At 43.5% G+C, this 17,204-nt stretch overlaps 1 protein-coding gene across 1 annotated transcript; it reads left to right on the forward strand.

The window, feature by feature from the left end:
• The first annotated feature begins 10,717 nt into the window (after positions 1-10,717).
• On the forward strand, positions 10,718-16,296 carry NUDT19 (nudix hydrolase 19). The gene is made up of 3 exons (XM_028123670.2): positions 10,718-11,549; positions 14,627-14,834; positions 15,875-16,296. Exons 1-3 carry the CDS (start codon positions 10,854-10,856, stop codon positions 16,078-16,080), a joined length of 1,110 nt encoding a protein of 369 aa, XP_027979471.1. The 5' UTR covers positions 10,718-10,853; the 3' UTR covers positions 16,081-16,296.
• The last annotated feature ends 908 nt before the right edge of the window (positions 16,297-17,204 follow it).

The following is a 17,204-nucleotide window of genomic DNA, read 5'->3' on the forward strand; positions in this document are numbered from 1 at the left end:
ACATCCCTCGGGAACGACGGCAATCGCCTGGACTCGGGATGGGAGTGGGATCTGGCACGTTTAAGGGAAGGGGTTCTAAAACCGTGTGTGTGTGTGTGTGTGTGTACATGGTTTTCTCTTGCTGGCCCGGAGGAGTTAATTTTGCGCGGGCAGCCAGGGCATTACCGCTAATGTATGCAGCAGCTTTATCCCCTATTAATAGAAAACCGTCCACAGTGACCCCAGATTCCTCTGAGTTAATGGGTGACCATGTGTGCTGCTGGGGCGTGTTTACACGGAGTCTGAGTTTGGTGCCCCCACCCCTACCAGCGATCCCCACTCTCCGCATGGGGCAGTTTGAAAGGGGGGTGAGGTGAAGTGAAGTCGGGGGAGGGGAGTTGTTTAGCTCTGTGTGGGTGGTGATTTTGCTTCCTGGACAATACTGTAAGAACATGTAAGCAGGTTTTACTACCTTAATCCTTTTGAGCCTAAACTTAGGACAGTGTGCAAAGAGAAGTCTGTGCAAAGTGCTTTCTCCATGGCGCACCATTGAGCTTCTTGGCAGAGTTTATCCATTAGTTCCGAAAAGCAGCTAGAAGAGGTTTGGGTTTGGGGTTTGGTAGCCTTCCCCACAAGTGCTGACCCTACTTAGGAAACCAGAGAGGACACGTCGAACCCGCCCCCACGGGCTTGGATCCACTGCACCCACTTGCCTATTGAAAAGGGGTCCCCCCGGGTAAGCCTGGAAGGCGCACGAGCTTTGGGAAGGGACATATGCTATTCAAACAGGCACTTTCTCCTTTGCCGGGGCTTATTTTTGTTCCAGAACTAGACCAGAGTTTTTGATCCTCCCTTGGGGGAGGGCTGCAGAATCCTCTTTGGAGCCCTTAATCCTATCTATCCCTTGGAATTTGCCTGCTGGTCAGTAGGAGAGCTGGCTTTGGAGGAAGCTGCCCAGCCCCCTGACCCTCACACTGACCCCTGAGAGGGTAAACCTCACTGCTGCATGCCGTTGGAACTGATTAGCCCTGAGACTGGGTTAGAAGGCAACAGCTTCCACTCGAAAATTTCAGCAACGTTTTATTTTTTTTTAAAGATTTTATTTATTTATTTGAGAGAGAGAGAATGAGAGACAGAGAGCACGAGAGGGAAGAGGGTCAGAGGGAGAAGCAGACTCCCCGCCGAGCAGGGAGCCTGATGTGGGACTCGATCCCGGGACTCCAGGATCATGACCTGAGCCGAAGGCAGTCGCTTAACCAACTGAGCTGCCTAGGCGCCCCTCAGCAACGTTTTAAAAACAAGATCATTGAGAAAGAAAAACCATATAACCATATGATGCCCTATCAAAGCCGGTTTTTTATAGAGGACATTTGGCCACAAAATCATACATGCCAATGAATCAAACACAGTGGTCTTTACTTACAAACTTAAGTTAGTAAATATACATCTATTATTAAAATAGACCTTCTTGAAGGCAGGAGGTCGTAGCATAAACTACTGGAACCACAGCGTACATAACAGAGGTTGAGTGACCCCTACTTCTTTTGTTCAGTAAATAAAGAAGGTGGAAACCCCTGGGTCCCAGGCTGAGCAGAGCCACCACTTGCCACCTGTAGTGCAGAGAGAACATAGTTGGGGAAATAAGGCTGAGAAAACACATACATTTAACTCTCAAAAGGTAATTAGGAATAAAACCCAGAGACTTTGGCTGAAAACTGACAAGGATTTTTTTTTTCTTTTTTACCCTGAAAGTGGGAAAGAGGACCAGGAGGAGGGAAATGACAGTTTCACAAAGGCAGCTTGGAGGGCCACGGGGTAGGGGCAGATAGCAGGAGTGCAGCCTTGGCTTCAGCCCTGAGGGCCACCTTTCCAGCCCAGCTTACTCCCCCTCCTCCTCAGCACACAGATTCCAGTACCTCATAGTGAAAATATGGGATCTGTGTATGTGTGTGTGTGCGTGTGATAATGGTTTAAAAATAACCACAAGATCTTAAGCTGATTAAAAGTTTTATGACCTTAACTAATAAAAGAAACACCTCTGGCCTCATCTGAATAGGGGCCACTTCAAATTCTTTTGTACCTGTGCACTCAGGGTAACTTCACAGATGACACAAAATTTTTCTAACTCCCCACATTCCCTCATCCCCCTCCCATAGCCAACACAATACAGAATCTCTGTTCCCTTCCCCAAAGTCTCAGCTCTCCCAGACAAGAGGAGGCTGGGCATTTTGTGACCCAATGTTGGCAACTATCCTTTAATACCACACCCTAAATATATTCTCCTGTTTCTAATACAGTGACTCTTCCGTTCTTATCAAGTTGTTTTGGTTCAGAACGACGACAAAAAGTTGTTCAGCAGAACCTACTGAAGAAAAAACCCATCCAATGTTGTGTAATCCAGAGAGCAGTTGGGACAAATGTCTTTCTCGTCACCCTTTCCACCCACTTGGCAAATCCTTAGGTATTTATTTATATGTGCAATCAGATGTGTACCTAATTCCAAGAGTCCTCTGCTCACCGAAATTAGGTGTAAAATGTTGCATCCCCACACACAAAAAAGCTGAATTACAATGAACATTTTTATCCTGTGGACCTGTTAACCTGAACAACTCTGTGTTTCAAAGTTTTAAGCATTAGGAATATTCGGTATTATTTGGAGTTCTAACATTGTCTACTAGAACTTTCGCTATGTGACGCATGCAGAATCACTTTCTGCTTGAGCAATAAGCTGCTGTCACTATGTCTGCTCTCATTTCTATGTATATAATTAAAGACATTGCTTTCTGATAGAAGCCTGATTCTATGTAGGTGTTTGATATCAAAGTCATTAATTTTCTAAAAACATTTGGTATGATTTTATACCATGATACAAGTATAGGGAAAAAATTCAAAATGTTTGAAATAGGGTATATATGATGAGGTCAACGTTAGGGTCCATGGCAAAAGAAAAACCATCTAATTTCCCAAATTAAAGATACAAGTTGAAGGATAGATCTTTATATCCAAAGTTAAATGCTATGATAAGCATTTGTTGTAAAGAGAAAATATTCCTGACTTCTCTTCTGGGAAAAACAGTACTGTTTTATCTGATTTGGAGAAGACAGGCAATTGGAATGTCAAAGCACTTATGGAAACTTTGAACTATTACTAGTAGTGGAAAAAAACCAAAACACTAATGTTTGTAGGAGAGAAAAAAAATGCCTGGCAAATTCATTTTTTGTGTGCTCAAAGAACTTAATGCTGTTAAATGCTGCAAGGGAAAGATTTTTGGTAAGGAAAATTAGAGCATAACCTGCATGGTTTACTTAAGGTTTACAGTAACCTACATTAGACGTGTGTGATGTCAAATGACAAGTAGTTTTGGTTAAAGAGCGTTTTGGTTTGCGTGAGGATCCTGATGATGCTGCATTTTCCGTTTCACATTTTTAGCTACTCCGTTGCTTTTCAGATATAGCTCTCCCTTCTGTAATGAATGCTTGTTAAGGGTGTGAGCCCTGTCATGTGAGCCTGTGTGTCAGCCTGAGAAGAACTTGAGACTCTCCTCTGTCTTCCTTTGGGGAATGCCTCCTCCTTCAAGGCCAGATGAGCTATGATGGACAGGAGCTCTGCCTCTCTCTCCAAGTACCTCAGAGAAGTCATTGACCCTGTGCCTGGGTTCCCTCCATGGTGAAATGGGGGGAGCCCTGACCGATGGACTCAAAGGTTCCTTCCAGAGTTTAAAACATTTAACAGAATGCAGTTAAATGAGAAAGGATTATTCCAGTTTGGGGGTTTTGGGTTGTTACTGTTAGTTTGGGTACACATGGAAATGAAATGTTACAGTTTGATGGTTATTACCTAAAATTCCATATAAAGTTTAAAAAAAATCAGAATGAACTGAGCTTACTATGATTTTAGTCCATATCAGAATTAGTGGATGGACTTAAAAGCAAATTTGTATAAATGCTACTTATTTATAGTATTTAAATTAGATTAGGAATTTAAATTCAGACTGTAAGTCTGCATCCGAGAAAGACTACTATTGATTAAATAGTTGGTTTTACCCAGCAATCGGGCCACCTAAACTGATTCTGGGAAATTACAGATGTGAAACTCTGTCATTTATCGTGGAGGCTGGGAAAATCCTATTTTGTAAGTAACCTGGAGCCCTCAGAACTATGACCGCATTGGCTGCCTGATGTCAGGAAACATGAGCACAGCGTGGGGGATTTTGTATGTGGCATCAGATCCAAAGTGGAATTAAAGGCTTCATGTCAACTGTTTATCTGAGATTGTTTATTGAATAAAAAAATCAAAGATAACATGCAGCATTTATAACTTGGCTGGAAAAGACACCCTCAAATAGTTCAGCTATCAACTCTTGTGATTTAAATATATATATATATTCTTAATATTCTTTATGCCCATCTGAAGTGAAGTGAAGGTCCTGATCAACACTGTTACCCTTCGGGGCGCCTGGGTGGCTTAGTCGTTAAGCGTCTGCCTTCGGCTCAGATCATGACCCTGGAGTCCTGGGATCGAGTCCTGGGATCGAGCCCCTCATTAGGCTCCCTGCTTCTCCCTCTCCCACTCCCCCTGCTTGTGTACCCCCTCTCGCTGTGTTTCTCTCTGTCAAATAAATAAAATCTTAAAAAAAACACAACAAAAAAAAACATTGTTACCCTTCACAGATTTCATTACATAAAAAGATGTTCAGAAATACTCCAGGATTATGAATCTCCAAGTGCTTCTGTAAAGTATGTTTATACTCATCTTGTAATGCAGGACGGAATCGGGAAGAACAGTAGGTCTCCACATGAACAATCTTTGGCTGTGGTCCACACAGATCCAAGTCATATTCAAATACTATTTCTTTGGCTCTTAAGAACTGACCAGAGGTACAGGAACTGACCACAGGCTGCAGCCCTGTGTCCTCGGGGACAAGATGGATTTCTCGAAAAGCATTCCCCCCCCCTTTCATTTACTTACTTTCATCTCATTCCACAGAGGATTCTGGGCATCTTCATCGCAGTACTATGAGATCTTGGGCATCCTTGTTTGTTGCTGTTTATAACCTTAGACTTATATAACAAAGGTAAACAAGCCAAATGACAGCTCCCATTGGCAAAATGATTTTGAAGAGTCCTTTTAATATGCTCTTGCCGGGGACGCCCGGATGGCTCAGTCGGTTAAGCGTCTGCCTTCGGCTCAGGTCATGATCCCAGTGCCCTGGGACAGAGACCCGCATCAGGCTCCTTGCTCAGCAGGGAGCCTGCTTCTCCCTCTGTCTGCAGCTCCCCCTGCTTGTACCCTTGCTCTCTCTCTCGCCCACACTCTCTCTAACAAATAAATAAAATCTTACAAAAAAAAAAATATGCTCTTGCCAGAAAGCAAAGTTGAGTGTCCCCTACCTGTATGGATGTGTTAGGCATATAGAGATCTACAAGGAAATATACAGAAATGAAATATCTGTGAAGGTGGTGGGATTATGAATGGTGTTTTTTTCAATAATTTGATGTTATATTTTTATAATAAAATTTCGAATGCTTTTTTTAAAAGATTTTATTTATTTGAGAGAGAAAATGAGATAGAGCATGAGAGGGGGGAGGGTCTGAGGGAGAAGCAGACTCACTGCTGAGCAGGGAGCCCAATGTGGGACTCAATCCAGGGACTCCAGGATCATGACCCATAGCCCAAGGCAGTCGCTTAACCAACTGAGCCACCCAGGCGCCCAAATTTTGAATGCTTTTATCATCTAGAAAGTATTACTGTTATAATATAAATCTTAACACTGAGGGTCTCAAGGTATAATGAGAAACCATTCCAGAACCTTCTCCCCTAAAAGCAAAGCAAAACGGTTTTGGAATCCTACCCCAGGGAATCAGAAGTTTTGAAATGTAGTATCAAGACACTATAGCCTTGAGGTTAAGAGCACTAACCAGGGAATAAGTTACACCTGAGTTCAGATCCGATCTCATTAAGTTCTTCAATGTCTCAGACCTCAATGTCCTTATCTTTGCAATGGGAGTAATAATCAGGTATACTTCATCAGGATATCAAAATAAAACTTTTTCTGGGCCAGGGCTCAAGAAATGTTGGCTGCCACTGCTAGTGTTACTTATCAAACTACTTTAGAGGTCCCCAAATCGGATACTTGGGGAAAAGAAACTATATGAAAACATTTACCCCATTAACTTAGGTAAAGTCTGCTAAAAATCAATTTGAAGGTCAAAATTAGATACACTTATCAAAATGACAAGGTAATACAAAGATCAAGTACAGATGGCTTATCTGGAAGTTGGAATCTATGCATTTTTAAAGCTAAACTTATTGAGGTTTGTTAAATACAGTAACATTTGCCCTTCTCGGGTGAGCAGTTTTGAGTTTTGACGAAGGTATGCAATCATGTAATGACCACCGCAAGCAGGACCACATTTTCACCCCCTCCCAATGTGCTTTCCTTCCCCCCACCCCCAGGTCTGGCAACCACTGACCTCATTTCTGTCCCTATAGTTTTGCCTTTTCCAGAATGTCCCATAAATGCAATCCATACATATTTGAGAAAACAATGCTGTGAAACTCTTTTAAACCCTTCTTTTTTAAATGTTATTTTATTTTAAAGATTTTACTTGAGAGAGCGAAAGAGAGAGAGCACGAGAGGGGGTAGGGTAGAGGGAGAAGCAGGCTCCCCACTGAGCAGAGAGCCCCGACGTGGGACTGGATCCTACAACTCCGGGACCATGACCTGAACCGAAGGTAGTCACTCAACCAACTGAGCCACCCAGGTGCCCTAAAACCCTTCTTAAAAAACATTTTGAGACATAATTTTTATATGGTGATTCGTGGCACACAGGATGTTACTGGTCAATCACAGGTGGATTTTGTTTAACCCAGGTGACATGCCTTGGCTTCTAGGAAGGCTGAACAGGTTTTCTGCTACCGTTGAGCCTCCAAGCTGAAGTTCTCTCTCTATGGCTACCCCTGTAGATCACGTTCTCTTCCTTTCTTTCCATTTTAACTGAAAAGTCTGATAAATAATGGATAACAGAAATGAATTTGGGCTTGCTGAACTTGAGACTGAACTAAAAGACTGTATGGAGCTCTAGGTGAGAAGCAACAGGACACGTGGGGAAAGTCTTAAAATTTTCAAAGCTTCACATGTTCTAATAAATCAAATAAGGACTTTTTAAATTGTAAGTAAAGCTGGGCGGGACCGGTAGAACATAAGAATGAAGAGTCAACTGTCCTTAGCTATGAAGTAAGCAACTGTGTCAAACAAAGTGACTCACTCTCTCATGACCAAGTGGCGCATACAACTGCCGACGCTACTAGGGGATCACTGTGCACACTTATTGTTAGTTGCACTGTGCCCCTGGCAGGACAGGCCTGGGCAGGGAACTCTTGAGAATATGCCAACCGGTTTGGAGACAGTTTCTGACACTTGCTGGCCGTGACCTTAAATAAATCACTCTGACCTCTTTCTTGCCCATTTTTCTACACAATTGGAGGCTTGATCCTTTGTGACAGGCATTACGGATAATTTTCCCAGTTTATTATGTCTTAGACTTTTTTTTTTTTAGATTTTTATTTTTTGACAGAGAGAGAGACAGCGAGAGAGGGAACACAAGCAATGGGAGTGGGAGAGGGAGAAGCAGGCTTCCCGCGGAGCAGGGAGCCCGATGTGGGGCTCGATCCCAGGACCCTGGGATCATGACCTGAGCCGAAGGCTTAACGACTGAGCCACCCAGGCGCCCCTGTCTTTGACTTTCTTAGGCTGTTTTTTGTCATGATGAAGTTATAAATATGGAGAGAATGTCCAGTTGACCAATCTTTTTTCCCTTCTTGCTTCTAAAGTTTGAATCAAAGAGGAATTTACCTGTTTTCTTCTAATGCTTGCATGGTTTCATTTTTTTAATCCACTGTTACTACAGCCTCCAAGATGACCCCCAGTGATCCCCTCACATCCTGGTATTTTGGTGTAGTGCGTGTCCACATCGAATAGAGAAGACCAGTGTAAAAACAGCATACTACGGAAATGGCAGGTGACTTCTCAGACTAAGTCATAAGACGCATTGTGGCTTCTTCCTCCCTCTCTCATGGGTCACTCTCTCTGGGGAAAGTTAAATGCCCAGTCTCAAAGACATTCAAGTGGCTCTGTGGAGAGGCCAGTGTGATGAGGAACTGAGGCCTCCGGCGAACAGCCATACAAGTGGGCCATCGTGGAACTGGATCTCTCAGGCCCAAGCAAGGCCCGGCCGATAGGCTGACCACAATGTCATGGGAGATACTGAATGAGAACCACCCTGCTAAGATGTTCTCGAACTCCTGAGCCACAGAAACTGTGAGGTAATGTTCATCATTGTAAGCCACCAAGTTTCAGAGGAATTTGTTAACTGCAATAGATTAATATATCCACGAATTAATTTTTCCTCTAAGCAGATCACATTAGATTTGAATATGATATTTGTATCCCTTTTGCTACTCCAGGGTGTATTCTTTGCTTCTGTTCTTGTTTTTAGCTACAGTTCAAGATAACTGAGGCTACAGGATGTGATCTGTGGATACATACATAAACTGGTATCACATAACCACAGAGCCTCCTAGGACCAACACAGCCGTGTGCAGTTCTCGAGACTGTTCTGCGTTGGTTAAGACCCAACCAAAGTATACCAATTTGCTACACACTCTAGAACCTGGTCATCTCACTCAGGAGTGACCAGCCTTTGGGAGAAGTAGCTGATATCAAAATAAACATTTTTTTAAATCTACAAAGCAATGGTGTTATTTTAGAGTGACTAGTGTGTCCCTTCTTAAGAGGCTTAACCATTCTGTGAATGGCTTCTCTTCTGTAAAATGGCAAAAACTATTTCCACCTTACGTGGTTTTGTGAGGATTGTACAGCTAATACTTACAAAGTTCCAAAAGCCTCACACACAGTAAATGCTTAATATCATTATTATTACAACTTCTAGGATTGAATAACCATTACTTCAATCTTCCAAGCTAGAACTTAACTCCTACCTGTCTCTTGCTCTGCATTTTCAACCAATTACCACGTTACATCAAGTCCACCTCCTAAATACTCTGTAAATCATTCCCTTCTGCCACCTTACCCTCTCTCCATGGCCACTCTCCTAGTTTAGGCCTTCATTATTTCTTATTTTTTGCCTAGCACTGTCCATGGGTCATCCAATCGAGTCACCATGCCACTGTTAGGGTGACCTTTGAAGATATGGACTCGATCATATTACCTCCTTTTACAGCTTCCCACGGCTCACAGCACTGGAATCACCTGGGGAGTCAGGGAGTGTGAAAATACAGGCTCCAGGGTGCCACTCCAGACTCTACAATAGATTCTGAAATGATGGGTCTCAGAGCAGAAAGCCACATGAATTTGGGAAGCAGTTCAGGAAGGGGTTCCCCCACTGTGGATGCTGTGGACTCAAGGTAGATGAAAGCTGGTAGACCCTCCAGTAGGCCTTGTGTCCTCCCTTGGCCTCCGTATGTGCTTTTCTCAGTATGTGGACCCATTTTTTGTTTGTTTCTGGGATGCAGCCAATACTGGGATTTGCACCTTTAGAAAATGATGCTAACAAAACCAGCCTGAAAACTGGCAGTGTCATCTGTGGATTCTCCCCCAGGAAATAACTGACATAAAAATGGCAACTCTTAAAAGAGGCCCACCAAAAGAATAGTATATTTCATTCAAAAACATAACAAATGTCATAATAGCTATTGTGGGAGAAGCTGTTGGCAACTGATGAGGAGTTGTAAATGAGAAGATTCTGATTTAAACAGGCTCTAAGAGGACGCCTGGGTGGCTCAGTTGGTTAAGCGACTGCCTTCGGCTCAGGTCATGATCCTGGAGTCCCGGGATCGAGTCCCACATCAGGCTCCCTGCTCGGCGGGGAGTCTGCTTCTCCCTCTGACCCTCTGACCCTCCTCCCTCTCGTGCTCTCTATCTCTCATTCTCTCTCTCTCTCAAATAAATAAATAAAATCTTTAAAAATAAATTAAAAAAAAAACCAGGCTCTAAGAGATAGTAATGCATCTCTTGGAGGTGGGAGTATTACAGCCACTAAGAAAGTGAAGCAGAGAGAAATTCCCATCTCTAGGCCTGGGTTAAGCATCTCCCATGAAAGTGGAAATCAGCAAATGACCTAAGATGCTTAAGATGGTCCCAGGTGCCCTGACAATAAAAGGTGTCCAGAACACAACAGAGATCACCCTGAGGAGCAGGGACGCAAGGAGGGCCTTTCGCATTCAGGCTGTGCAGTGAGAAACTCATAATTTGGCATCTGGTTCATCCATCATTTCCTCATCGGTGGTATCAGGTGAGCCGGCAAAGCTCAGAGACCTACCGTTTGGACCTCCTTCTCTGCCAAAGTTATACACGTTGGTGTTGAGCCGTGTGGTTCAGGGATTAAGTCTTAGTTCTTCGGGTTTGGTGGGGTAGGTGTCACCAGGCCTGGTGAAATAACTGCATCGCATTTTTACCATGGCAGGTCACGTACACCCCTAAGCATTCCTGCTCTCCGTCCGAGTGTCCCGGGTGCGGACGATGAGGCCCTCCTTTCAGGCGGCTTGAACGACAATCCCTCGCGGGGGGCAGTGACAGCCGTAGTCCTACGAGTGACCCGACTGAGAGCTAAGGCACGAGAGGCGGTGCTGGTTCGCCTCGGCGCCACGCCCCTCCCACAGGCAGGCGCGGGTGAAGGCCAAACTGCCCAAATTCACCCGGCGCCCAGTGCGCGCGCCACGCCTCAAGCTCGTCCTATAAGACGCGGGCCTGGGTCCCCAAGCCCAGGACAACCGCTGGGGGCGATAGGGTCGGTGCGCAGGAGCTCCTGCCGCGCCGCAACCCGGAGCTCGGCAGCCTCCCGCCGCCGCCCGCCATGAACGCCTTCCGGCAGCCGCGCGCCAGCAGCTGGCGGCGGGCAGCCACCATCCTACTGGCGGCCGGCTGGGTGCACCCAAGCCCCGCCGCCCCGTCGCTGCCCCCCGAGGGCTTCCGGCTGCTGCTGCTGCAGCGCTCCGGGAACCTAGGCTTTTTGCCCGGGGCGCACGTCTTCCCGGGGGGCGTGCAGAACACGGCAGACTGTTCGGCAGACTGGCTGCGCCTCTTCGCGCCGCACCACCGGCCGCCGCTCTTCGGCCTGGGCCCCGCACGGTCGCGGCCGGCCTCCTTCCCGGGGCTGCCCGACGGCGCCGCCGACCAGGACGCCGCGGCGCTGCCGGATGACGTCGCCGCCCGCATCTGCGCCATCCGCGAGACCTTCGAGGAGGTGGGCGTGCTGCTGCTGCGGCCCCGGGCCGCCCTGCCCGCCGTGCCCGAGCTCGGCCGGGCCCTCGCGCCGCCACCGGGCCTGGACGCCTGGCGCGACCGCGTCCGCCGCGACCCGAGCCACTTCCTGAGCCTGTGTGCGCACCTCGACTGCACGCCCGACATCTGGGCGCTGCACGACTGGGGCGGCTGGCTCACGCCGTTTTCGCCCCGCGGCAAGCGCCGCTTCAATACAGCCTTCTTCTTGTGCTGCCTGAGCGAGCCGCCGGAGGTCTACCCAGACTTGACCGAGGTGGTGAGCTGCCAGGTAGGGCGTGCTGGGCCGGAGTGGGGACCCACCGGAACTTGAGAATGAAGGCCCCGGCCAGCAGCCAAGGCCCATCTGGAATAAGCCCAGCGTAGAGAGGCTGATTACAGGTGTTCTTGCCTCTGTCATGGGTCTACAGCTGGTGGACCTAATCTACCTAACATCGTGGCTTAGCCTGGCCGACCTCAAACGTGCTCAGAACACTTACATTAGCCTTCTGCTGGGCAAAATCACCTAACACAGTCTATTTTATAACGAAGGATTAACTATCTTATGCAATTTATTGAATACTGGAAGTAACAGAATGGCTGTATGGTACAGAGTGGGTGTAAGCATATCCTTTGTTTACCTTCAGGATCTCATGCCTGGTTGTGAGCTTGCTCATTGCTCCTGGCCAGCATTACCAGTAGTGAGTAGCTAGCTGGGGGGGGGGGGGGGAAAGATCAAAATCCATAAGTAATGTTTCCACGGAATGCATATGGCTTTTGGAGCATCCCAAGTTTGCGAAATTGTAAATTGAACCAAAGTCCAGTCGGTGTAGCTTCCTCAGAGCCATAGAGTTAGTAAGTCACAGAGTGGGCATGGCACTGAGGAAGTCCGGCCCTCAGCCCTACAGGCCAAAGCCAGGACCTTGGTGAAGTGCTTTCTGCCTTCCCCTGCTTCATAGTCCCAAGGCCTTACTCTGCCTCTCCCGAGGGAGAGGGCCCCGAGGGAGATCCCAGGAGTTGTACAGTGCTGCTCAGATGCCAGGCTCCTTCCTGAGCGCTTTACCTGCATTAACTCATTTCATGTCCACAATAGTTCAGTTATGTCCTCGAGAACATACTTTATGTGGTTTCAGTCTTAAATTTATTGAGACTTGTTTTTCTTTTGTTGTTTTTTTTTTTTTTAAGATTTTATTTAACAGAGAGAGACACAGCGAGAGAGGGAACACAAGCAGGGGGAGTGGGAGGGGGAGAAGCAGGCTTCCTGCTGAGCAGGGAGCCTGATTCGGGGCTTGATCCCAGGACCCTGGGATCATGACCTGAGCTGAAGGCAGCCGCCCACCGACTGAACCACCCAGGCGCCCTGAGACTTGTTTTATGGCCACAAATATGGATCTGTCTTGGGGAATGTTCCCTTTGCACCTAAAAAGAATAATGCTGTGCTTGATGGAGTGTTTATAAAAATGTCAGGTTAAATTTATTGGTAGTGTCTGTCAGTTCTTCTGTACCGTTTTCTTGTTCTATCAGATATTGACAGAAATGCTGAAAAAAATTTTTTTTTTAGATTTTTTTTAAGTAATCTCTACACCCAACATGGGGCTCGTAGTCACAACCCCAAGATCAAGAGTCACATGCTCTACTGTCTGAGCGAGCCAGGTGTCCCAGGAATGGTGAAATTTTTAATGAGTAATTATGGATTTGTCTTTTTCTCTTTTAGTTCTATTAGGTTTTGCTTCATGTATTTTGAAGCTCCCTTGTAAGGTGCCACATAGATATTTAGGACTGTTAAAGCTTGATGGGTTGACCCTCTGATTATTATGAAATGTCCTTCTTTATCCCTGGCAATATCCCTTTTGCTGAGATCTGAAATTTACTCTGTCTGATGCTAATATAGCCACTCTGCCTTTCATTTGATTAGCAATAGCATAGTATCTTTTCCTAGCCTTTAATTTTAACCTGTGTCTTTATATTTTTTAGAAGATTTATTCATTTTAGAGAGAGGGAGAGAAAGCATGAATAGGAGGGGCAGAGGGAGAGAGAATCCCAAGCAGACATGGGCTCATGACCATAAGATCATGTCCTGAGCCAAAACCAAGAGTCAGATGCTTAACTGACTACACCACCCAGGCACCCCTGTGTCTTTATATTTAAAGTATGTTTCTTGTAGGCAGCATATGGTCATGCCTTTTTTTTTTTTATCAATATGACAATTTCTACCTTTAGTTGGGGTGTTTAGATTATTTATATATGTTTATATATTTATTTATATTTAATTCAAATCTACCATCTTGCTTTTAGTTTTTTTATTTGTCCCATCTATTCTTCACACTTTTTCTTTTCCTGACTTCTTTTGGATTATTTAAGTATTTTTTAAGAACCCTGTTTTATCTCCATTATTGACTTATTAACTGTATCTCTTTGTGGTTATACTAGGGTTTGCCATATATGGGTTTCATTTCATGTATCATGTTAGAACCTTACAACAATATACTTACATTTCTCCCCCCATGTCTGTTAGCTTTTGTTGTCATACATTTGACTTTTACTGTTATTATGAACTCTACAATATACTGATTATTTTGCCTTAAACAATGTTTGAAAGACTGTGAAAATGAGCAAAAAATGTCTTTTATGTTTACCTTCATATTTAACATCATTAGCACTCTTCATTCCTTTGTGTAGATTAAAATCTACAACTGGTTTTTTTTTGGCCTGAAGAACTTCCTCTAATAGGTCTTGTATTTCAGATCATCTGACAAGGAATCTTGTAAATTTTGTTTATCTGAAAAATACTTTATTTTGCCTTTTTTTTTTTAAAGGTATTTTGGCTGGGTATAGAATTACAGGTTAACAGTTTTTTTCTGTCAGTAAAGATGTTGCTTTGGTATATTCTGGCTTGTGTAATTTATGATGAGAAGTCTGCTTTTAACTCTGTTCCACTGTATGTAATATGTTTTGCTTTGGTTTGGTTTTTTTGGTGTGTGTGGCTACTCTAAATATTTCCTTTTAAGCATTGGTGTTCATCAGTTTGATTATGATGTGCATGGTTTTCTTTTTGTTTTGTTATTTATTCAGATATTTTTCACTTTTCCCTATTTTCTGGGACTCCAGTTACACATTTATGTTGGACTACTTGATAATGTCACTGATACCTTGTTCATTTTTTTTTTCAAATATTTTCTCTCTCTGCTTTATTTTGGATAGATTCTATTGCTACATTTTCAAGTTCTCTCATATGTAGCATCTAGCCTGCTGTAAATACTATCCTATGTATTTTTCATTTCAATTAGATTTGGGTACCGACCTAACAATTTCAAATCTCTGATTGCCTCTGGAATAAACCTTAGGAACCCCGACCTTTGTCTTCCACAGTGGTCATCTCCATCAGAGGCAACTGAGAGTTTCATATCAAAGGAAATTTGGTTTGCACCTCCACAATTTTATGAAATAAGAAGACTGGGAAACTTTGCCTCTCTCTCTGACTTGCACAAATTTTGTTTGGATGGTGCATCGGAAGGAATGGAAAGATGGCTGCCGATCACATTTTTAACTGCTGATGCAATGCTCCAGCTTTTACCAGGTAAGTCAGTGAAGCATCAGTGCTTTTTCACATTTAGTATTCACATTCAATGCACGGGGCTGTATGGCAGTATTGCCCAACACAGAGACATGAATTATCATCTGTTTTACACAATACAGCAGTTTATTGAGTAAGGTCTAATTCTATAAAATATCCATAGTGTTTATTATAACCAAAAGTTCTGATAATTCACCTTATACACACACATATACATTTATTTAAATGTTTCCCAGACATTGACAAAGTTCTTTCTTATATATTATCTCACTTTTTTACATTTTAATTTTGAATCATGAGAACAAACTGAAGTTAAGAACTTCTGTTTTCAAGTACACTTTATTAAGAACTGGAATTGTGAGCAATTGTCAATTTATTTGAATTGGGGAGTTTGTTGGTGGTCGATTGTTGGGCAAGTGCCAGGCGGGGGTTTTTATGGCAGTTTAGAGCAGGGCTTTGTGACCTGTCTCCCGGCTAGCTAATTCTCAGAATAGCGGTGATATTTGTTCCTCATCTTATAGTGGGATAGTTTAGTGCTTTTGATGTGTAAAGGTAATTTCTGTAATTTAACCTTAAAATTGTTAGAACAGCCCACATTGAAACCCAAAAATATATGGATATCAAGGCCAATATTAATATTGACGAGGATAAAGTGAGTCATGGGCCAGTCTAAAACTGATAGGTCATAACAAACAATGAATCATGGAACACTGCACCAAAAACTAATGATGTAATATATGGTGATTAACATAACAATAAAAAAACTTTAATAAAAAAAAAAAAACTGATAGGTCATGATGAAAAAATACCAGTCATAAATATTTATGTGCCCAAAGAAAATTCTTGGCTGGGGAATGGGGAGGTGGGGGATGTGGGTATTAAAAACACAAGAAAGAAATTTAGGTAAGCTCATAAAATTAGAGTTACTTCACACCTGTCTCAGTTCCAAACACAACATGGATGAAAATAAATACCGATGTGTATGTCACTAACGTATTGGAATGTTTTATAAAATAACACTGTGGAATCAAAATATTTTTCAGGAGATGAGCTGTACTTAGAAGATTCAGAATTTTTAGAAAATGTTATGTCCTCTGAAAAAAAGACTGAAGAAATCATGAAGGAAGGCAAGATATTTCACCGACTAGTTTTACACAGCCACCATGTATATAATCTCCACGTGACTATCCATTCGAAGTATAAACAGATTTATCCTAAGACCTATGTAATAAGTAAGAGCCGTTTGTAGAGTATTGCTTATTTGTACTTAGTTGACTGCTTGAAGTTGTCCTGTGGAATACTGAGGGTTGACTAGACTTGCTTGGAGCGTAAGGACCTGCCCAGAAGTTATAGTAACAGTCCTTCACATTTCAAGTGCATTGGAGTACTTCCTTGCTTATATCATTCTTCAAACCTTACAGTATCCCACAAACATCAATAAAGTGCTAATGATCTTGATCTCAGATTGAGGAAAAAATCTTTCACAAGGGTTTCCACTTCTGTATTATTTTATTATCAGAAGTTTAAATAAGATGTCCGGTGTAGGGCGCCTGGGTGGCTCAGTTGGTTGGGCGACTGCCTTCGGCTCGGGTCATGATCCTGGAGTCCCGGGATCGAGTCCCGCATCGGGCTCCCTGCTCGGTGGGGAGTTTGCTTCTCCCTCTGACCCTCCCCCCTCTCATGCTCTCTCTCTCTCTCATTCTCTCTCTCAAATAAATAAATAAATAAAATCTTTAAAAAAAAAAAAAAAGATGTCCAGTATATTAGCACTTTCCTTGATGTGCTTAGGAGATGGATCCATGACCCCCTTAGATTTGCTGCTGGAATTAGCTGAAGGGTGTCTGATTACACAGGGGACAGTAGACTGAGATGACCTTCAAGTGACAGGGTCATTATTTTCTTGTATGTCTTTAGCTTGATGATTAACCTTCAATTCTGTTTACTACCAAATGGCCTCAGTTATTAGGTTTACCAAATGGGAAACCTATTTTAAAGAAATATGAAGCCATCACAGAAGCCATAATTATTTTTACTCTGGAGCAGTAGGTAATGAATACAAAGAGATTAAAGATCTGTAGAACTAGTCATCATTCAGTGGCGTTTTATTAATGATGCTTATTTTCAATATTTTTAATATGGGTAATTTTTTCATGTTCTCTCTTAAGAGGAATACTGTTTTGATTAAAGATGGGAAATGGGTAAGACATCAATTCTGTTTCAGATCCTTGACAATATTATGCATCATACAGTGGATTTTATTTTTCGTGAAATGTCTTAGTTTTCCTACCTATAAAATAGAGGTATTAATGAATAAGGTATATGTGTATTACTTGATCTTGGCTAGAGGAATACATCTACATTAGTGGTTCTCCA

This window comes from Eumetopias jubatus, unplaced genomic scaffold (genome assembly GCF_037043125.1).
Source record: "Eumetopias jubatus isolate StellerSeaLion01/CBP00866 unplaced genomic scaffold, mEumJub1_p1.0 scaffold_10, whole genome shotgun sequence".
In the NCBI taxonomy this organism is placed as follows: Eukaryota; Metazoa; Chordata; class Mammalia; order Carnivora; family Otariidae; genus Eumetopias; species Eumetopias jubatus.

What these genes read in the sequence shown, in the direction of transcription:
- NUDT19 (XM_028123670.2), top strand. Translation starts at nt 10,854, where the DNA reads ATGAACGCCTTCCGGCAGCCGCGCGCCAGCAGCTGGCGGCGGGCAGCC. An exon ending in CCGAGGTGGTGAGCTGCCAG is followed by an intron (nt 11,550 to 14,626) that starts GTAGGGCGTGCT and finishes TGTCTTCCACAG; the next exon opens with TGGTCATCTCCATCAGAGGC. An exon ending in AATGCTCCAGCTTTTACCAG is followed by an intron (nt 14,835 to 15,874) that starts GTAAGTCAGTGA and finishes AATATTTTTCAG; the next exon opens with GAGATGAGCTGTACTTAGAA.